This window comes from Passer domesticus, chromosome 19, assembly GCF_036417665.1.
Source record: "Passer domesticus isolate bPasDom1 chromosome 19, bPasDom1.hap1, whole genome shotgun sequence".
NCBI classification, from domain to species: Eukaryota; Metazoa; Chordata; class Aves; order Passeriformes; family Passeridae; genus Passer; species Passer domesticus.
In genome coordinates, this window is record NC_087492.1 from 9,140,737 (window position 1) to 9,163,135 (window position 22,399).

The 22,399-nt window shown below is 53.1% G+C and overlaps 1 protein-coding gene across 1 annotated transcript in view; it reads right to left on the reverse strand.

The window, feature by feature from the left end:
• Nucleotides 1-18,528: 18,528 nt before the first annotated feature.
• The window catches only part of LOC135283898 (polyamine-modulated factor 1-binding protein 1-like), a 39,937-nt gene continuing 36,066 nt past the window's right edge, over nt 18,529-22,399 (reverse strand). The window contains exons 21-24 of the mRNA XM_064395047.1: nt 19,352-19,432; nt 19,166-19,267; nt 18,813-18,917; nt 18,529-18,624 (exon numbers count right to left, since the gene is read on the reverse strand). Of these exons, the coding sequence (XP_064251117.1) occupies nt 18,529-18,624; nt 18,813-18,917; nt 19,166-19,267; nt 19,352-19,432 (384 nt within the window). The remainder of the gene's footprint in view (nt 18,625-18,812; nt 18,918-19,165; nt 19,268-19,351; nt 19,433-22,399) is intronic.

The window sequence follows — 22,399 nt, forward strand, 5'->3', positions numbered from 1 at the left end:
GCATTTTAGTGTCTTAAGTCTTTCTAAATATCCAATGATTTAATGGAAGTAATCCTAAATGAAATAATTAAGAGTAGTTTCAAAAGGGGGAATTGTTGGAAATGATATAACTTTTTAATTCGCTATTCCAGTTATTTGTTTTCGTTAACTCTGTTAATAATGGCTTCACTTAATCATAAGCAGTGCAGTTTTCCACTGAAGCATGTAGCAAGATTTTATTCAAACTGCTGTTAGTGGAACATTATTTGGGAAAATAACTGAACTTTTAAGTTTTGCTAAATGAACTTGACGTGATTCAGTGAAAAAAGATTGGGATAGAGAAATGGGGCTAAGAACTGGACACCAGGAATACAGAATTTGTAGAGTGTGAGGACAAGGTGTGGAAACCAGAGGTAAAGAAGAAACGAACAAGGAGAATTCCACTCTTCATGTACTGAAAACAATATCTGGACTAATTAAATTAAAAGTGGACCAATTAACATTGTTATCACAACCAGAAAGAAATAAAGACTTGAATTTCATATTAGGGATTAGGCATTCTTTACTGCAAAGCCAGATGTATGGGGGATGGCTGCACAGAGAGTACATGCTGTGTACAGGAAAAGCCCCTGTTGAAATACTGTATTTGTCATCATATTCATAACTATTCTCAGAAGAAACATACATATGGCAATAATTTCCTCCAAGACATGACTATACATTCCCTCCCCTCAGCACATGCACTCTTCTGCCCTGGGAGTCTCCTTGGCAGTCTCGGGTGGTCGGTGAACCCACAGTCATACCTGACCATGTGGTGAAATGGTGCTTCTTTGCAAATGAGGAGAAAAGTTGGTATAGCTGGCTGGGTATTTAATTAGTGAAAGCTTAGATCGATGGGCTGTAGATTGACTCCCCTCTTGGTAAAAGTTTATCCTGCTTTTGATGGTGTGGTTCCATGGACTTGGCAAAATGAGCATAGTGTGGAGCCCGCCAGGAGCAAGCAATTGTTCATCTGGCAGCAGCATGAGAACTGAGAAATCAATAACAAATGGATGATAGGAGATTAATGAATGAAGAGAAATATGTAATTTACAGGCAATGAGCATTAACTTGTTTTGCTGAAAATACATAGTGAAAAATTTAGAGAGTGGGTGTGCATTCTGAGTGGAGCTATTCCTATGTACCCCAGAGCTGGGAATAAAGTAATGCCTGATAACTAATAGTAAAAATAGTGTAGGACACTTTGATTTATCCCAGTGTTTTCAGAGGCAATGGGGAAAGGCTGTGTGTGTCTTTCAGAAGGTTTTTTATTAACGTAATACAATGAAAATGTTATTTCTCAGACAACAATTGTCCCAGAGTTTACTCTCTGCTGAGACGACGTCCCTGGTGGAGCACTGGGTTCCCAGTCCTGTCCAGCTACTTGAGGGCTGTCGAAGTCTCCCGGGGCTGGAGTGGCTGGAGGAGCCCTGGTGCCCTGGAGACGTGTCGGGGGGCTGTGCCTGGCCGGTGATGCCGAGAGGTGGCAGGGCCTGGGGGGAGAGGCAAGGCTGAGCCCCCAGGCCCCGGGGCTGCCCCGTCTGGGTCAGCTCAGCCAGCTCAGAACGGGGCAGCAGGAGGGTCACCTGCTTGGCCAGAGACCCGCAGGGAGCAGGTGCAGACCCAGCAGACAGCCAGTCTCTTGTCCCCCTGCTCCCCGTGCCCTGACAGGGCCACACCTGGCTCATCCAGTGTCCTGGTCACCACAGGAAGCTGGTCATTGCGGCCCCTCGGCACGTGTCCACCCCTGCCGAGCAGCTGGGTCACTCTGGGCTGGGAAGGAGAGAGCAGCTGGCTGAAAGGCAGGGTCCAGTCCAGCATTCCCTAGCAACCCTCCCAAAGCAGCTGTGCCCGAGGAAACTGAAGGCACAAATTCACCCAGGATCCTCAGCATCGCCCGGCCCGCCCCCAGTACACGTGCCATGTCCTCACCTTCATCATCCCTACCTTGTTGGGGCGGGTCACGAGTCCCTGCAGAAATGCACTCGTACGGGGAGAATCCTGAACAGGTGGCAGTTTGAAACTGCTGCTCTGATGGTTTCCAGAGCTCTGTGGCACATGGGAGCCACCGCCACGGACCACTGGCCTCCTGTGGGATGGGGCAGAGGATCCTCAGTGCCCAGCCCTGTGGCACTCTGGGCACCACCCTGCTGTGCCAGGGAGGGGACTGGCAGTGCTGCCTGCAGGGGCCTGTCCCTGACAGCTCCTGTCCACCTGCTGCAGGAGCCCCCAGCCCATCCACCCGGCTGGATCTGCTGGCTCTGTCCCCACGGCCAGGTGTGCTGGCCATGGCCGTGGCAGGTCCCTGTGCACAGGACACCAGCTGGCAGGAGCTGGTCGGTCCCTGCTGCAGAGCTTGGTTTTTGGGAACTCCTTTCACAGGAGGCATACAACTCCCCACCAAGCGTGAGCTCAAATTGAAAACAGACACAGCTCATCAGATGTGCTTTCAGCAACCTTGGGACAGAGATGTGGGTGAGACAGGGCAGGCAAGGCAAGGAATGCAATACCCCCCAGGCCTGGGGCAAGCACTGGCCCTCCACAGCTGCCTTCTGCTCCCCGGCTCTGCCCAGCCCCGCCAGGCTCCTCTGCCCCAGCCCAGGTGCAGAGTCCTCCTTGCTGTGGCAGGGCTACGCTGCACCCCAGGAGCCAGGGATGTGTCCTCAGGGCCCTTACCTTTGGCTGTGCTGTGGCTCCTTGCTGGGGGGCATTGGCTGCAAATACGGCAGTGTCTCAGGATACCTGGGGAGGGCAGGAGTCACAGGGGTGTGACAGGGGACCAAGAACCTGTTCCTGTTAGAGGAGGCACCCACAAACCCATGGGATTGTACCCCATGGCATCCCGCTGCCTGTAGCCCTTGGGATGAGTGCCCACAGCCCCTGCTGATGGGCAGGGCTGCAGAGGGGGCTCCCCACATCAGCCCCTCCCCAGCAGACACTGGCACCCCTGTGCCCAGCAGGGTCACTGCTGGCACCCATCTCCCCCATGCCAGCCCCGCTGCCCCCATGCCCTGGTGCTACTCACTGGCCAGGAACCTGCACGGTGAGCATGCGGTCACAGGACAGGCATGTGAAAGGCACTGGCAGCTGCCTGAGGAGGGTGAGGGAAGAGGGCTGGCTGAGCTCCTGGGGCCACAGCCCTGCAGCACACAGGCAGCAGCTGGCGGGCAGCAGCCAGGCACTGGGCACAGGGTCACGGCGTTTGCAGGCTGAACCGTGGGCTCTTGAGCCTCTTTCTCCCCATCCCCAAGGTGCTGGCTGAGGCCAGGGGAAGGCCACAGGCACCCATGTCACCATCCCAAGCAGCCCCTGCAGCGCTTGCAGCCCCTCTCGGGCACCAAAGTCCCCTGTGTGCATGGCAGGAGGGCAGGGCATGATCCAGCTCTGGGACACGGCGTGTCACAGCCCTGCCTGGGAGGAGCAGTTGCCCTCTCCCAGCCTGGCTTCTGGGAGCCTTTGCACCCACAGCCCCATTTTGCTTTGGGAGGGCTCTGTCCTGCAGGTGCCCTCTCCTTGTTCTTCCTTGCCTGTGTGCAACCTGCTGCTGGTGGAAGCAGAAGATGCAGCTGCTTCATCTGCATCTCTGAGGTTCGTTTAGCAGCAGAATTGGTGCCGTGGCAGGGGACCAGAGGGGCAGTGTGTGGGAGAGCTGGAGGGAATGGGACCATCACTGTCCCCAAAGCCATCAGTGTCTCCATCACACTCACTTCTTAATCCCAGCGGCGTTTTCACGCCTCAACCTATTCTCGAGAGCCTCCATGTTCCTGTTCCAGGACTCCTCCAGGTGTTTGCGGAAAGTCTTCAGCTCCAGGCGATCCAGCTGTGAACAGGTGCACAGCCTCAGCCAGCTGCCCCAGGAGGTGACATGGAGCTCTCCCGGGAAAAGCCTGGAGGGGGATCCTCAGAGGGATGCTGCCTCAGGCTGCCAAGTCCCAAAGGTGCCAGTTCCTCAAGGTGGGGATGAGGTACCCCTCACCTTCTCCTCCATTGAATCACTGAACTGCTGCTGCATCTTATTCCAGTGCTGCTCCTGGCCTGAAATCTGGCTCTGCAACTCCTCCATCCTCTCATCCAGCTCCTCCATGTTCTCTTCAAACTGGCTGCAATTGACCTTGCTGCCCAAGGCAGCTTTGTCCGCCTTCTAGCAGAAGGGAAGAGCAGGAGAGCGGTGGGGAAAGGGATGAGGAAGGACAGGCAGGGCCAGCGTGTGTGAGGGGAGAGGGAGGAGTGCTTCCCCCAGGCCAGCATGGCCCTTTCAGGCTGCTGTGGCCCCATTTGCCCCGTCAGCCTGGTGAGCTTGGTCCCACCATCTGGAGGGTGAGGGACCCCCTGAGCTCAGGAAATTCTCCCTCCCCACACCAGTTCTGCCCCCCATCCCCCAAGGGCAAGGGGCATTTGTCACCCTGCCCGGGAGCCCCTGGGCTGGTACAGAGGCCCCTCTAGACTGTACCATGTCCATTGCTGCCAGCATGTCCTGCTGATCTGCCTTCTCCTTCTGCAGCTTCTCCAGAGACTGGAACAGCATCTTTCAGCACAGAAAGGAACTCATGACACAGCAAGGTTGGAGCTGCCTCTTGAGGCACACCCCAGGAGCCGGGAGCACACCCCTCTCCCCGTACCCAGAAAATATCGGGGAAATGCACTTGGAACAAGCACAGTGATGAGAGGAGGTCGTCAGCAGGAGATTCCTTGTGGTCCCCCACCTGGAGTCTTCCTGGTGGATGCTCTGACCCTAAATGGGGTGAGTTTCAGCCACACACCTCAATATCCCTCTGCTTTTGTTGAGAGTCCTTTTGGAGGCTCTTTGATGTAAAGTTGAGTTTCTCAAAGTCTTTTTGGATCTCCAAAAACTTGGCTTCCATTTGCTGTCTCAGCTCCTGATCCTGCTCCCAGGATGAAAGAACATAAGGTGCTGACCCAAGGGGGGGTCTGTCTGCTCCACAGGGGTAAACACACACGACTCAGTGGCCATGAGCCCACCATGTCAAGAGGACATTTGCATCAAGGCTTTAATTACTGTCCATGCCACTGACTGGTCCAGGCCAATTTGGGCAGTTTGGCTCTCCCATAAGATTACAGCAAAGCACAACAGAGCAGGAAGATGTGGCATGGAGCTGCAACAGGACCCTGCCAGGAGTGGTGGGAGTGCTCCCCCAGGACCTCACCTGCTCATTCAGCTGGTCGGCTGTCTCATTCAGCATCTGCTCCAGCATGGCATTCCTCCTCTCCTGCTGCTCTCCCATCTTCTGCAGCTCACGCTTTGTCTCCTGCCGCAAAGCCCTGGCCAGCGGGATGGGAGCAAGGGCAGGGTTACCCCTGCAGGGCTGCTGGGCACCTTGTGCCCACAAACCAGGATGCAGCCAGACCATCTGGGCTCCCTTGCAGCCCCCCAGGGTATGAAACCCACTCTTGTCCTCTTACTCAATTTGCTGAGAGATCTCCTTACTGCTCTCTTCTTTCCACTTGGCTATATCCTCCCTCAGCTTTTTAAGGTCTTCCTCCAGCTTCTTCATCTGGAAAGGACAGTGACAGTAGAGTCAGGGCCCAGCCATCATGTTGTCCCAGAGTGTGGGCCCTTTAGCTGCATGGGCAGCCCCACGGTCCTCCACCTGGGCCTGAGGCCCTGACACCAAAAACTGATTGTGGAGCCACATTGAAGTTCCCCATGAGAGCCCAAAGATTACATGACCCAACAGCTCACTAAGGCAAGAGACTCCTTAAGCTTCTTTATGTCTCCTTCCATGAGGAGCTGTGTTGTCTTTATCTTGTCAACCTCCTCGCGCAGATCCTGGATGAGAGTCATGTCCTAGGAGAGAGCAGTGGTGGCAGTGAGCCTCTGGGAGAGTCAGTGGGGACCCGCAAGCCCTCGAGCCCTGCTGTGGTTTGCCAAGCACTAGGGACAGTGCAGGGCCAAGCTCAGCCAGGCTGGCAGGGCTCTGCAGGCAGCACGGTCCATGAATCTAGCAGGGCCAAGAGTGCTGAGCTTCCAACCAGCAGGGCAGAGGGTACGGGCTGCAGTCTCAGACCCAAAACTTGCTCCCAGCAGCAGCTCACCTGGTCCCGCGACATCAGGACCCTCTTCATTTCCTCCGACACATGACGCTGGCCAGCCTTTAACTTTTCAATCTCCTCCTGATGCTGGGAAACCATCAGGGTCTAGGAGAAAGCATTGTCAGAGACTTGTCTGTAGACAGTCTCTGTCTCAGACATGTTGGAAATATGACCTTGAGAACCACACACCTGTTTCTCCTGGAACTTCTTCATGTCCTCTGATATGCGGGAGAGTTCTGCCTTTATCCCACCAAATTCCTCGCGAAGAACCTGTAAAGCAGTTCAAGAATCAGGGATGTCAGAGGTGATGGCCTGGGAAGCAACACCCCAAAGAGCCCTACCCTGCCACGGGCAGCCCATGGCACAGCCAGGTGAGCAGGGAGAGTCCCAGTGCCACCTGCCCCAGCCGGGCTCAGTGCCAGAGCACTGAAGCCCATCCAGACAGCAAAGAGCCCCTGCCAGCGGCTCTGCCAGGGCAGTGAGGGCAGAGCCAAGCACGGCTGTGTGAGGAAGCAGAGAGGGGCTGTCTGCTGGGGGAGTGCCCAGGGGCGGGGAAGAGCCTCTACCTTGGACGTGTGTTTCTTATAGTCTTCCATCTCTTTCTTCATCTGTTTTATGTAAGTGGCCACATCAGCAAGTGAGGGGCCACTCAGCTGGCCTGGCCATGGCTCCTCACTTGTCAGGTACTGCACATCCAGGTGCTCTAGCACAGCCTGCAGCAGTTTTCTCAAGGCTGCAAAGTGAACAGATCCCTTCTGGGGTGTCCCAATGGCGAGATCCAGCATCTGGGAGAGGCTGAGTGTGTCCAGGGATGTTGCCATGACTGCACACACACTGTCCCTGATTTGGCACAAGCCTTCCTGCCTAGTTGGGTCTGTCAGGGATGAGCAAAATTGGTGACAAATGGGTTAAACAAAAGGCGTGATAGAAGCAATGAGCAAAAGCAATAAAGAAAAGGTAGCGTAGCCAGCAGGCTCCTTCCTCCCTCCTTGTCCCTTGCAGGACTGGAACCGGGTTGCTGGTGGCCCTCCTCATCACAACACCCGTTGCCAGGCAACGCACCACTCCGCTCCTGGTAACCAGTGGGTTCCAGACTCATGAAGTCATAGATTAATGGAGCCTTGGAATGGCTGGGGCTGGAAGGGACCTAAAAGATCATCTCGTTTCAGCCCCGGTCAGGGACAGGTCAAGGAACATTTTCCGCTAGACCAGGTTGCTGCAAGTGCCACCTAACCTGGTCTTGGACATTTCCAGGAATGGTGCAGACTGTGGCAAGGCATCACCACGCTCACAGGGAAGAATTTCTTCCCAATATCCCACCGATCTCTCCCCTCTCTCAGTGTGAAGCTGTTCCCATGTCAGGCCCTTGTGCAAAGTCCACCTCCAGCCCTTTTGTAGTCCTTTTATTTGCCAAAACATGCTCCAAGGTCTTCCAGGAGAGTACAGCCTCATTGTCTTTCTTTTTTATCCGTTGAAGATGTGTGTTACACCTAAGCCAGTTGCTTCACTGCTGCAAAGCCAGGGCCTGGTTTGGAGCATCCATTGGGATCAGCCTTTGCCAGGGAAGCAGTGGGGTGCTGTTCCTCATGCTGGGGGTGCAGGAGGAGCCCCGTGAGCCCCTGGCTGAGCTGTAGGGTTGTTGGGGCACAGACTCCTTTCTCCTCAGGAGTTCAGGGTAGAGAGTCTCCATGGGTGAAGCCCAACAGCAGTTAGGATGCAGAGTAATGAAGAGAATGATGGCATTGAGAATGGATGACCATTGATTCCTTTGTTTGCAAAGAACAGATAACTAAGTCAAAAGCTTTTTCTATGTGTGTGGCTCGAACTATCCGCTCCACTCGTCCTGAGGAGAATAAAGTAACGCCCAACTTGCCAAAACTAAAAGGATAGTCTTTGAGGATTTCATCTATCCTGGTTTTGGTGACAGTTGCTAATGACCCAGGTGGAACTTTCCTCCTTCTTTTGCTCCATGGATTGATGGGATCGAGAGGACTCCAGTGCACTCCAAAGATTTTTCCGGGAGATCCTCTGATGCCCTAATCCAGTGAGTTCAAGGCAAAGAGCCCTGGGATTATAGGAAGGTCATTCAGACACACTATTAACTCCTGGTGGAGGAATTGTGGTAATGGCAAAAGTGGGGGAAGAGGCTGAGAGAGGGCATGCTCAGAATGTTCAGCAGGGAAGGCTGGACAAGTATTTCCCTCCTGCACATCCCTGGTGGGAGGAGGGGGAAAACACTGTCACTGTGTTGGTGTGCACCAATGGAATTCCAGGGAAATCAAGACACTGGAACCAGTAAGGATTCAGTTGGAGCCTGATGGAAGACTGGTTAGGCAGAACAATTATTCTTTGAAGTTAGAAGGTAGAAGAGGGTTAGAAGAATGAATTGCTAAATTTTGGAAGATGGGTCACTAAGGGAATGTGAGTCACAATATAGCACTCCTCTCCTGCCAGTAAAGGAAGCACACACTAAGGAACACAGGCCAGTACAAGATGTCAGAGCTGTCAAGGAAATAGTGTGAGACTGGTGTGAGACCCAGTGGCAGCAAGGCCTTATACACTCTTCACCTCAGTTAAGGAAACTGATGAGTCCACTGTTGTGGATGTTAAGGATGATTCTTTCTGCATTGCCCTTGAAACTGAAAGTCAACTCTTGTTTCTGGAACGTTCCTTGATGGGCCATGAAAACCAATTGAGGTGCACTGTTCTTCCTCCAGGGTTCAAAAATCACCCCACATTATTTGAGAAATGTCTCAATTTGAGACAAGTTAGGAGGAAACATCTCCTCTAAAGAAAACAGGTTTTGGCACGCCTTCCCTCCCACAGCAAGGAAATTTTTGGAAGAAAGTGAAAAAAGCTGTTTATTTAACACACAGTGTGCAGGCAGGCATGGGAAAAAGAATGAATAATGTTAGATATTCAAGCCTTCTCATTGTGGGGTAGGCTGGTGGATTCAGAGCTCTTTCTGTAGGCGTGGCTCGGCTCCTCCCGAGTCCAGAGCCGGGATGTGCATCCCAAGGCCTCCCCTGCGGGCCAAGGCACAGGGCTGCCGGCGATGTTCTGGTGCTTCAGACAAGGGAAAAGCAAAAACCGTTCCAGGAGAAGAAGCCACAGTCCTGGAAAAACTTCTGCCATTGTCAAAGAAACAAGAAGCCAGCTGAAAGCCGAGATGTACTCCCTCTGTCTGTGCTGCACAACACAGCTGAGGGAGCCTGGGGGAGGATGTTGGAAAACCACACCAAAAGAATTCCACTGGCTTTGCACCCCTCTCTCAGACCTAGCTTAAAGTTACAGGACCCATGTCTGGGCATAAAGCAGACAATAGGAGACACAGTATCATGCTGTCACCCTGTCATGGTTTGACTCTGCCACAGTGCCCGTGCCTCCATGAATATACACTTTCTCTGGTGGCTTCTGTGAGATGTGATCAGGAACAGAGCAAAGCAGGCTCCAACTCAGGAATAAAGGAAACTAATTTTATTAATTACAACATCTAAAAAGGAACAAACAAAAAACTAAGAATGAAAACCCTCCAAATCCATTCCTCCTCCTCCTCCACTCCATTTTCTCCACAGAATGAAATAACACCATAGATTTCCACCACATCACGATCTCTCACATAATCAGTCCATCATCACCCCTCAAGTAATCAACCCTCAAATCCATCAGAGAGAGAGGAGTCCCCCCTTGCACCATAGGCTTCCCCCAGAAACACAATTGAAACTTCTTGTGTTTCCGTGTCACTCGTGGCACCACCCAGAGAACATCGGCCCTCGTGACTTCTTCCCTCCATGTCCAGTGCTCTCACCACTGCACATGGGCCAGGACTGCTTTTAGGGCTCCCCGTTTAAGGATGCTCCACTCAGTTCCAAAAGCAGCAGTCTCTCAAATTCAGGACACCAGTCCCCCCCAGATTTAAACCCCTGGGGCCGAGGGGCCTCATGAACAGAGATCTTCCCCTCCTGGAGACAGAGGGCATCCCACACCCTCCTCAGCCATCTCTGTTCCCGCCACTGCTTCACTCTTGACTCCAAGGCATTGCCTCCCCCTAAATACAGTCTCTGAGTCACAGGAAGAACATGGGTCTGTCCATGGCCATACAAGAAAGAGTCCAGCTCAAGGCCAATCCATCATCTCTGCCCACCTAGGATTCTTCTCACCTCTTCTGACATCTCTCACATGCACCAACTTTCCTCACACTTGCCCATTTCTTCATACTTCACCTTTATCTTCTCATTCTCATTCAGGAGGATCAGTATTTGTAAGGTTTCCATTATTTTACAAAGGGGTTAAAATCTGGGCCTCTGCCTGCCCAGAACTCCCACAGCTGCCGGGCACCTTCTCTCGCCGCATCCCCCACTTCTGGCCGGCCGTGCTGCCAGTCCATGATACTGAATTCCAAGGCAGCACAGGCACTGGCTCTCTCTCTCTCTGTCTCCCGTGGGGTAGGAGGGGGGCCCGATGCTTCTCAGTCTCCTCCACCCTTCCATCTTGCAAGGCCTTCACTCCCCTCCTCTGCCCGAGGCTCCGGCCTACCTCACCCGGCCGCATGGCTTCCCTCCCCCAGCCAGCCCAGGCTGGGCAGGGGAGCTCTGAGCTCCTTTACAGACTGAAACTAAGAGAGAGTTCTCCTGGCAGTTCTTGCTTTTAACCCCCTGTGTTCTCAGAGGCAGTCCATACCTTCGGTGGCCAAACCAGGTGCCAATATTCAAATCCAAGCACTGACTGGTTTGACCACAACCTCCCAAAAAACTCACTTCCGTCTTAACCCACGACACACCCCAAGACAAAAACCAATTGACAAAAGAATTGGAGGTACGGTGTTGCGCTTTGAATTTATCTTATTGATTCCTTTTTAAGTGCATCGTTCTGTCCTCGTGCCCTCATGTTCTCCCTGAGATGGTTTACTCCTGGGTTTTACCCTCCCTCAAAGCTGCCCCTCATGTCATTCTCCACCCCTTGTTCCAGCTCTTTCCCTGCCTGTCAAGGCAACCGAGCCCCTTATTCCTGAACCTTCTCTGCCCGTTAACTCTCAGGCCAATCCCTGTTCGCAACATCCCTTTGGAATCCCCCTACTCCTGGAAGCCCCATTGCACATGTGAGCCATCCTCTCCACCCTCCTACCCCAACTGGCCCCAGATGCTTGATGTAATCCCCTCACTCCTCCCCTGAGGATTCCCTATTGGTTTGCTGTTTGTATCCACCCCCTGATTTGTATCTGTACAAAGCCCCTTGCACAGGAGTGCCTGGGGCACTTTGTGTGAGCTCCTTTCTCCTGGAATAAGCTGTTCCTTGTGGAACATCTAGACAGACAGCTTTCTCCTCTGCCTGGTTCCTGATGTGGCTTCTATCTGGCATCTTAGAGCAAGTGGCTGTAAAGGTTCTGTCTCTGGTAAATCCCCATACCCAGGCAGATCCCTATTGCTGGTGGGGTGCTGGAGTTCTAAGAGCTGGCCAGGGCTCTGGCAGTCACTTCAGAATGGGAAAAGGAGAATGCAGATACCCCTTTGCTGCAGTATGCAGGTGATACTTTAATTGCTAATGGAACTCATGCTGGATGCATTGAAATGACTCTTAAGTTTCCTGAACATTCTGAGACAAGCCAGTTACAGGGTATCCAAGAAGAAGGCCCAAAGTGTCAAAGAAGTGCCCTAATGCCAAACCTACCTGAGGCTCATTTCCCAGGGACAGCAAAGCCTTGCAACCAAAAGGGTGGAGGGGATTTGTGAAACTCCAGAGCCAAGGTCTGTTTGCAAGTTAGGAATATTTCTAGGAATGGGTGGTTGGTGTGGGCTCAGGATTTTTAATTCTGGCCTATGGGTAAGACCTTTATATGAGACCCTGAGAATCGCCCAAGGAGGTGCTACACCAAGGAGGTGCTACAGTGGACCCCAGAATGCCAGAGGCTTTCAGAGACCCCAAGAGAGCTCTAATGCCAGCCCAGCACAGGCATTACCTGACTTGAGCAAGCCTCTTGAGCAGATTGTTCATGAGCACTGACGTGTTGCACTACGGGTGTTAGCTCAGAGGTTATGCACATGGAAAAGGGCCATAAGATATTTTTCCAAACAAGTGGACAGTGTAAGTTAAGGGATGTCCCTTAACTGCCTTTGACTTGGAGCAGGAGCTGCGCTTTAATCCAAGAAGCCCCGAATGGACCATGGGCCAGATAATGACTGCTCATGTTCCCCCCTTGGTCCTCTCTGTTCTAGAACACAAAGGAGGCCACTGGTGACCCCCAAGTCGAATGCTGAAGTATCAAGTTGTCTTGTTGGAGCAGGATGATGGGGAACTGCAAACAACTCCTTTGCCTTGCACCCAGCCACGTTCCTGGAATCTGTACCAGAAAGTCAAGAAGCCTCACAACATGCCTGTGTTCCAACGACTGAGCAGCTTCACTCCAGCAGAGGAGATCCTCTGGTAGAAGATCCGGCCTCGCAATTGTCCACAGGTGGGAGCAGCTTTGTGAGCAAAGGAAAGCAGAAGTTTGGCTGTGCAGTAGGGCCCAATCCAAGCCGTCCCATTACCTCTTACCACCTCTGCACACAGGGCTGAGCTGCTCAGTCTATGGCAGCCTGGAATTGTCTCAGGGGAAGAATGGGAACACATGGGCTAATGCTAACCGTGCCTTTGGAGCAGTACCTGCCCACGGAGCTCTCTGGAACAAAGGAGGGCTCCTTTCAGCACAAGGATCCTCTGTCAAAGGTGGAGACATTACCAGACAATTACTAGAAAGTGTTCAGGTACCAGCCCAAGTGGCTCTCATGCATTGTAAAGCTCATCCATTAGGAAATACATCAGTTAGTGTAGGAAACCGACTGGCAGATAAAGCTGCTAAAGGGCTGGCAGAGAAAAGCATCCCAATAGTTGCTGTACCAAAATGTGTGACCTTTCAAATGTAACCCCAGAATAACAAGCCCAAGACAAAATGCTGGCAAAATTGAATGGCCCTGGATCTAAAATAGTATAAGTTTTGCCAAAAAGTTTTACTAAGTAGTTTAATAGGAATTATTGCATTTTAGTGTCTTAAGTCTTTCTAAATATCCAATGATTTAATGGAAGTAATCCTAAATGAAATAATTAAGAGTAGTTTCAAAAGGGGGAATTGTTGGAAATGATATAACTTTTTAATTCGCTATTCCAGTTATTTGTTTTCGTTAACTCTGTTAATAATGGCTTCACTTAATCATAAGCAGTGCAGTTTTCCACTGAAGCATGTAGCAAGATTTTATTCAAACTGCTGTTAGTGGAACATTATTTGGGAAAATAACTGAACTTTTAAGTTTTGCTAAATGAACTTGACGTGATTCAGTGAAAAAAGATTGGGATAGAGAAATGGGGCTAAGAACTGGACACCAGGAATACAGAATTTGTAGAGTGTGAGGACAAGGTGTGGAAACCAGAGGTAAAGAAGAAACGAACAAGGAGAATTCCACTCTTCATGTACTGAAAACAATATCTGGACTAATTAAATTAAAAGTGGACCAATTAACATTGTTATCACAACCAGAAAGAAATAAAGACTTGAATTTCATATTAGGGATTAGGCATTCTTTACTGCAAAGCCAGATGTATGGGGGATGGCTGCACAGAGAGTACATGCTGTGTACAGGAAAAGCCCCTGTTGAAATACTGTATTTGTCATCATATTCATAACTATTCTCAGAAGAAACATACATATGGACAATAATTTCCCCCAAGACATGACTATACATTCCCTCCCCTCAGCACATGCACTCTTCTGCCCTGGGAGTCTCCTTGGCAGTCTCGGGTGGTCGGTGAACCCACAGTCATACCTGACCATGTGGTGAAATGGTGCTTCTTTGCAAATGAGGAGAAAAGTTGGTATAGCTGGCTGGGTATTTAATTAGTGAAAGCTTAGATCGATGGGCTGTAGATTGACTCCCCTCTTGGTAAAAGTTTATCCTGCTTTTGATGGTGTGGTTCCATGGACTTGGCAAAATGAGCATAGTGTGGAGCCCGCCAGGAGCAAGCAATTGTTCATCTGGCAGCAGCATGAGAACTGAGAAATCAATAACAAATGGATGATAGGAGATTAATGAATGAAGAGAAATATGTAATTTACAGGCAATGAGCATTAACTTGTTTTGCTGAAAATACATAGTGAAAAATTTAGAGAGTGGGTGTGCATTCTGAGTGGAGCTATTCCTATGTACCCCAGAGCTGGGAATAAAGTAATGCCTGATAACTAATAGTAAAAATAGTGTAGGACACTTTGATTTATCCCAGTGTTTTCAGAGGCAATGGGGAAAGGCTGTGTGTGTCTTTCAGAAGGTTTTTTATTAACGTAATACAATGAAAATATTATTTCTCAGACAACAATTGTCCCAGAGTTTACTCTCTGCTGAGACGACGTCCCTGGTGGAGCACTGGGTTCCCAGTCCTGTCCAGCTACTTGAGGGCTGTCGAAGTCTCCCGGGGCTGGAGTGGCTGGAGGAGCCCTGGTGCCCTGGAGACGTGTCGGGGGGCTGTGCCTGGCCGGTGATGCCGAGAGGTGGCAGGGCCTGGGGGGAGAGGCAAGGCTGAGCCCCCAGGCCCCGGGGCTGCCCCGTCTGGGTCAGCTCAGCCAGCTCAGAACGGGGCAGCAGGAGGGTCACCTGCTTGGCCAGAGACCCGCAGGGAGCAGGTGCAGACCCAGCAGACAGCCAGTCTCTTGTCCCCCTGCTCCCCGTGCCCTGACAGGGCCACACCTGGCTCATCCAGTGTCCTGGTCACCACAGGAAGCTGGTCATTGCGGCCCCTCGGCACGTGTCCACCCCTGCCGAGCAGCTGGGTCACTCTGGGCTGGGAAGGAGAGAGCAGCTGGCTGAAAGGCAGGGTCCAGTCCAGCATTCCCTAGCAACCCTTCCAAAGCAGCTGTGCCCGAGGAAACTGAAGGCACAAATTCACCCAGGATCCTCAGCATCGCCCGGCCCGCCCCCAGTACACGTGCCATGTCCTCACCTTCATCATCCCTACCTTGTTGGGGCGGGTCACGAGTCCCTGCAGAAATGCACTCGCACGGGGAGAATCCTGAACAGGTGGCAGTTTGAAACTGCTGCTCTGATGGTCCCCAGAGCTCGGTGGCACATGGGAGCCACCGCCACGGACCACTGGCCTCCTGTGGGATGGGGCAGAGGATCCTCAGTGCCCAGCCCTGTGGCACTCTGGGCACCACCCTGCTGTGCCAGGGAGGGGACTGGCAGTGCTGCCTGCAGGGGCATGTCCCTGCCAGCTCCTGTCCACCTGCTGCAGGAGCCCCCAGCCCATCCACCCGGCTGGATCTGCTGGCTCTGTCCCCACGGCCAGGTGTGCTGGCCATGGCCATGGCAGGTCCCTGTGCACAGGACACCAGCTGGCAGGAGCTGGTCGGTCCCTGCTGCAGAGCTTGGTTTTTGGGAACTCCTTTCACAGGAGGCATACAACTCCCCACCAAGCGTGAGCTCAAATTGAAAACAGACACAGCTCATCAGATGTGCTTTCAGCAACCTTGGGACAGAGATGTGGGTGAGACAGGGCAGGCAAGGCAAGGAATGCAATACCCCCCAGGCCTGGGGCAAGCACTGGCCCTCCACAGCTGCCTTCTGCTCCCTGGCTCTGCCCAGCCCCACCAGGCTCCTCTCCCCCAGCCCAGGTGCAGAGCCCTCCTTGCTGTGGCAGGGCTACGCTGCACCCCAGGAGCCAGGGATGTGTCCTCAGGGCCCTTACCTTTGGCTGTGCTGTGGCTCCTTGCTGGGGGGCATTGGCTGCAAATACGGCAGTGTCTCGGGATACCTGGGGAGGGCAGGAGTCACAGGGGTGTGACAGGGGACCAAGAACCTGTTCCTGTTAGAAGCGGCACCCACAAACCCATGGGATTGTACCCCATGGCATCCCGCTGCCTGTAGCCCTTGGGATGAGTGCCCACAGCCCCTGCTGATGGGCAGGGCTGCAGAGGGGGCTCCCCACATCAGCCCCTCCCCAGCAGACACTGGCACCCCTGTGCCCAGCAGGGTCACTGCTGGCACCCATCTCCCCCATGCCAGCCCCGCTGCCCCCATGCCCTGGTGCTACTCACTGGCCAGGAACCTGCACGGTGAGCATGCGGTCACAGGACAGGCACGTGAAAGGCACTGGCAGCTGCCTGAGGAGGGTGAGGGAAGAGGGCTGGCTGAGCTCCTGGGGCCACAGCCCTGCAGCACACAGGCAGCAGCTGGCGGGCAGCAGCCAGGCGCTGGGCAGTTCACGGCACAGGGTCACGGCGTTTGCAGGCTGAACCGTGGGCTCTTGAGCCTCTTTCTCCCCATCCCCAGGGTGCTGGCTGAGGCCAGGGGAAGGCCACAGGCACCCATGTCACCATCCCAAGCAGCCCCTGCAGCGCTTGCAGCCCCTCTCGGGCACCAAAGTCCCCTGTGTGCGTGGCAGGAGGGCAGGGCATGATCCAGCTCTGGGACACGGCGTGTCACAGCCCTGCCTGGGAGGAGCAGTTGCCCTCTCCCAGCCTGGCTTCTGGGAGCCTTTGTACCCACAGCCCCATTTTGCTTTGGGAGGGCTCTGTCCTGCAGGTGCCCTCTCCTTGTTCTTTCTTGCCTGTGTGCAACCTGCTGCTGGTGGAAGCAGAAGGTGCAGCTGCTTCATCTGCATCTCTGAGGTTCATTTAGCAGCAGAATTGGTGCCGTGGCAGGGGACCAGAGGGGCAGTGTGTGGGAGAGCTGGAGGGAATGGGACCATCACTGTCCCCAAAGCCATCAGTGTCTCCATCACACTCACTTCTTAATCCCAGCGGCGTTTTCACGCCTCAACCTATTCTCGAGAGCCTCCATGTTCCTGTTCCAGGACTCCTCCAGGTGTTTGCGGAAAGTCTTCAGCTCCAGGCGATCCAGCTGTGAACAGGTGCACAGCCTCAGCCAGCTGCCCCAGGAGGTGACATGGAGCTCTCCCGGGAAAAGCCTGGAGGGGGATCCTCAGAGGGATGCTGCCTCAGGCTGCCAAGTCCCAAAGGTGCCAGTTCCTCAAGGTGGGGATGAGGTACCCCTCACCTTCTCCTCCATTGAATCACTGAACTGCTGCTGCATCTTATTCCAGTGCTGCTCCTGGCCTGAAATCTGGCTCTGCAACTCCTCCATCCTCTCATCCAGCTCCTCCATGTTCTCTTCAAACTGGCTGCAATTGACCTTGCTGCCCAAGGCAGCTTTGTCCGCCTTCTAGCAGAAGGGAAGAGCAGGAGAGCGGTGGGGAAAGGGATGAGGAAGGACAGGCAGGGCCAGCGTGTGTGAGGGGAGAGGGAGGAGTGCTTCCCCCAGGCCAGCATGGCCCTTTCAGGCTGCTGTGGCCCCATTTGCCCCGTCAGCCTGGTGAGCTTGGTCCCACCATCTGGAGGGTGAGGGACCCCCTGAGCTCAGGAAATTCTCCCTCCCCACACCAGTTCTGCCCCCCATCCCCCAAGGGCAAGGGGCATTTGTCACCCTGCCCGGGAGCCCCTGGGCTGGTACAGAGGCCCCTCTAGACTGTACCATGTCCATTGCTGCCAGCATGTCCTGCTGATCTGCCTTCTCCTTCTGCAGCTTCTCCAGAGACTGGAACAGCATCTTTCAGCACAGAAAGGAACTCATGACACAGCAAGGTTGGAGCTGCCTCTTGAGGCACACCCCAGGAGCCGGGAGCACACCCCTCTCCCCGTACCCAGAAAACATCGGGGAAATGCACTTGGAACAAGCACAGTGATGAGAGGAGGTCGTCAGCAGGAGATTCCTTGTGGTCCCCCACCTGGAGTCTTCCTGGTGGATGCTCTGACCCTAAATGGGGTGAGTTTCAGCCACACACCTCAATATCCCTCTGCTTTTGTTGAGAGTCCTTTTGGAGGCTCTTTGATGTAAAGTTGAGTTTCTCAAAGTCTTTTTGGATCTCCAAAAACTTGGCTTCCATTTGCTGTCTCAGCTCCTGATCCTGCTCCCAGGATGAAAGAACATAAGGTGCTGACCCAAGGGGGGGTCTGTCTGCTCCACAGGGGTAAACACACACGACTCAGTGGCCATGAGCCCACCATGTCAAGAGGACATTTGCATCAAGGCTTTAATTACTGTCCATGCCACTGACTGGTCCAGGCCAATTTGGGCAGTTTGGCTCTCCCATAAGATTACAGCAAAGCACAACAGAGCAGGAAGATGTGGCATGGAGCTGCAACAGGACCGTGCCAGGAGTGGTGGGAGTGCTCCCCCAGGACCTCACCTGCTCATTCAGCTGGTCGGATGTCTCATTCAGCATCTGCTCCAGCATGGCATTCCTCCTCTCCTGCTGCTCTCCCATCTTCTGCAGCTCACGCTTTGTCTCCTGCCGCAAAGCCCTGGCCAGCGGGATGGGGGCAAGGGCAGGGTTACCCCTGCAGGGCTTCTGGGCACCTTGTGCCCACAAACCAGGATGCAGCCAGACCATCTGGGCTCCCTTGCAGCCCCCCAGGGTATGAAACCCACTCTTGTCCTCTTACTCAATTTGCTGAGAGATCTCCTTACTGCTCTCTTCTTTCCACTTGGCTATATCCTGCCTCAGCTTTTTAAGGTCTTCCTCCAGCTTCTTCATCTGGAAAGGACAGTGACAGTAGAGTCAGGGCCCAGCCATCATGTTGTCCCAGAGTGTGGGCCCTTTAGCTGCATGGGCAGCCCCACGGTCCTCCACCTGGGCCTGAGGCCCTGACACCAAAAACTGATTGTGGAGCCACATTGAAGTTCCCCATGAGAGCCCAAAGATTACATGACCCAACAGCTCACTAAGGCAAGAGACTCCTTAAGCTTCTTTATGTCTCCTTCCATGAGGAGCTGTGTTGTCTTTATCTTGTCAACCTCCTCACGCAGATCCTGGATGAGAGTCATGTCCTAGGAGAGAGCAGTGGTGGCAGTGAGCCTCTGGGAGGGTCAGTGGGGACCCGCAAGCCCTCGAGCCCTGCTGTGGTTTGCCAAGCACTAGGGACAGTGCAGGGCCAAGCTCAGCCAGGCTGGCAGGGCTCTGCAGGCAGCACGGTCCATGAATCTAGCAGGGCCAAGAGTGCTGAGCTTCCAACCAGCAGGGCAGAGGGTACGGGCTGCAGTCTCAGACCCAAAACCTGCTCCCAGCAGCAGCTCACCTGGTCCCGCGACATCAGGACCTTCTTCATTTCCTCCGACACATGACGCTGGCCAGCCTTTAACTTTTCAATCTCCTCCTGATGCTGGGAAACCATCAGGGTCTAGGAGAAAGCATTGTCAGAGACTTGTCTGTAGACAGTCTCTGTCTCAGACATGTTGGAAATATGACCTTGAGAACCACACACCTGTGCCTCTTTGAACTTCTTCATGTCCTCTGATATGCGGGAGAGTTCTGCCTTTATCCCACCAAATTCCTCGCGAAGAACCTGTAAAGCAGTTCAAGAATCAGGGATGTCAGAGGTGATGGCCTGGGAAGCAACACCCCAAAGAGCCCTACCCTGCCACGGGCAGCCCATGGCACAGCCAGGTGAGCAGGGAGAGTCCCAGTGCCACCTGCCCCAGCCGGGCTCAGTGCCAGAGCACTGAAGCCCATCCAGACAGCAAAGAGCCCCTGCCAGCGGCTCTGCCAGGAAAGTGAGGGCAGAGCCAAGCACGGCTGTGTGAGGAAGCAGAGAGGGGCTGTCTGCTGGGGGAGTGCCCAGGGGCGGGGAAGAGCCTCTACCTTGGACGTGTGTTTCTTATAGTCTTCCATCTCTTTCTTCATCTGTTTTATGTAAGTGGCCACATCAGCAAGTGAGGGGCCACTCAGCTGGCCTGGCCATGGCTCCTCACTTGTCAGGTACTGCACGTCCAGGTGCTCCAGCACAGCCTGCAGCAGTTTTCTCAAGGCTGCAAAGTGAACAGATCCCTTCTGGGGTGTCCCAATGGCGAGATCCAGCATCTGGGAGAGGCTGAGTGTGTCCAGGGATGTTGCCATGACTGCACACACTCTGTCCCTGATTTGTCACAAGCCTTCCTGCCCAGTTGGGCCTGTCTGGGATGAGCAAAATTGGTGACAAATGGGTTAAACAAAAGGCGTGATAGAAGCAATGAGCAAATGCGATAAGGAAAAGGATGAGTAGCCAGCAGGCTCCTTCCTCCTTCCTTGTCCCTTGCAGGACTGGAACCGGGTTGCTGGTGGCCCTCCTCATCACAACACCCGTTGCCAGGCAACGCACCACTCCGCTCCTGGTAACCAGTGGGTTCCAGACTCATGAAGTCATAGATTAATGGAGCCTTGGAATGGCTGGGGCTGGAAGGGACCTAAAAGATCATCTCGTTTCAGCCCCGGTCAGGGACAGGTCAAGGAACATTTTCCGCTAGACCAGGTTGCTGCAAGTGCCACCTAACCTGGTCTTGGACATTTCCAGGAATGGTGCAGACTGTGGCAAGGCATCACCACGCTCACAGGGAAGAATTTCTTCCCAATATCCCACCGATCTCTCCCCTCTCTCAGTGTGAAGCTGCTCCCATGTCAGGCCCTTGTGCAAAGTCCACCTCCAGCCCTTTTGTAGTCCTTTTATTTGCCAAAACATGCTCCAAGGTCTCCCAGGAGAGTACAGCCTCATTGTCTTTCTTTTTTATCCGTTGAAGATGTGTGTTACACCTAAGCCAGTTGCTTCACTGCTGCAAAGCCAGGGCCTGGTTTGGAGCATCCATTGGGATCAGCCTTTGCCAGGGAAGCAGTGGGGTGCTGTTCCTCATGCTGGGGGTGCAGGAGGAGCCCCGTGAGCCCCTGGCTGAGCTGTAGGGTTGTTGGGGCACAGACTCCTTTCTCCTCAGGAGTTCAGGGTAGAGAGTCTCCATGGGTGAAGCCCAACAGCAGTTAGGATGCAAAGTAATGAAGAGAATTATGGGATTGAGAATGGATGACCATTGATTCCTTTGTTTGCAAAAGACAGATAACTAAGTCAAAAGCTTTTTCTATGTGTGTGGCTCGAACTATCCGCTCCACTCGTCCTGAGGAGAATAAAGTAACGCCCAACTTGCCAAAACTAAAAGGATAGTCTTTGAGGATTTCATCTATCCTGGTTTTGGTGACAGTTGCTAATGACCCAGGTGGAACTTTCCTCCTTCTTTTGCTCCATGGATTGATGGGATCGAGAGGACTCCAGTGCACTCCAAAGATTTTTCCGGGAGATCCTCTGATGCCCTAATCCAGTGAGTTCAAGGCAAAGAGCCCTGGGATTATAGGAAGGTCATTCAGACACACTATTAACTCCTGGTGGAGGAATTGTGGTAATGGCAAAAGTGGGGGAAGAGGCTGAGAGAGGGCATGCTCAGAATGTTCAGCAGGGAAGGCTGGACAAGTATTTCCCTCCTGCACATCCCTGGTGGGAGGAGGGGGAAAACACTGTCACTGTGTTGGTGTGCACCAATGGAATTCCAGGGAAATCAAGACACTGGAACCAGTAAGGATTCAGTTGGAGCCTGATGGAAGACTGGTCAGGCAGAACAATTATTCTTTGAAGTTAGAAGGTAGAAGAGGGTTAGAAGAATGAATTGCTAAATTTTGGAAGATGGGTCACTAAGGGAATGTGAGTCACAATATAGCACTCCTCTCCTGCCAGTAAAGGAAGCACACACTAAGGAACACAGGCCAGTACAAGATGTCAGAGCTGTCAAGGAAATAGTGTGAGACTGGTGTGAGACCCAGTGGCAGCAAGGCCTTATGCACTCTTCACCTCAGTTAAGGAAACTGATGAGTCCACTGTTGTGGATGTTAAGGATGATTCTTTCTGCATTGCCCTTGAAACTGAAAGTCAACTCTTGTTTCTGGAACGTTCCTTGATGGGCCATGAAAACCAATTGAGGTGGACTGTTCTTCCTCCAGGGTTCAAAAATCACCCCACATTATTTGAGAAATGTCTCAATTTGAGACAAGTTAGGAGGAAACATCTCCTCTAACGAAAACAGGTTTTGGCACGCCTTGCCTCCCACAGCAAGGAAATTTTTGGAAGAAAGTGAAAAAAGCTGTTTATTTAACACACAGTGTGCAGGCAGGCATGGGAAAAAGAATGAATAATGTTAGATATTCAAGCCTTCTCATTGTGGGGTAGGCTGGTGGATTCAGAGCTCTTTCTGTAGGCGTGGCTCGGCTCCTCCCGAGTCCAGAGCCGGGATGTGCATCCCAGGGCCTCCCCTGCGGGCCAAGGCACAGGGCTGCCGGCGATGTTCTGGTGCTTCAGACCAGGGAAAAGCAAAAACCGTTCCAGGAGAAGAAGCCACAGTCCTGGAAAAACTTCTGCCATTGTCAAAGAAACAAGAAGCCAGCTGAAAGCCGAGATGTACTCCCTCTGTCTGTGCTGCACAACACAGCTGAGGGAGCCTGGGGGAGGATGTTGGAAAACCAC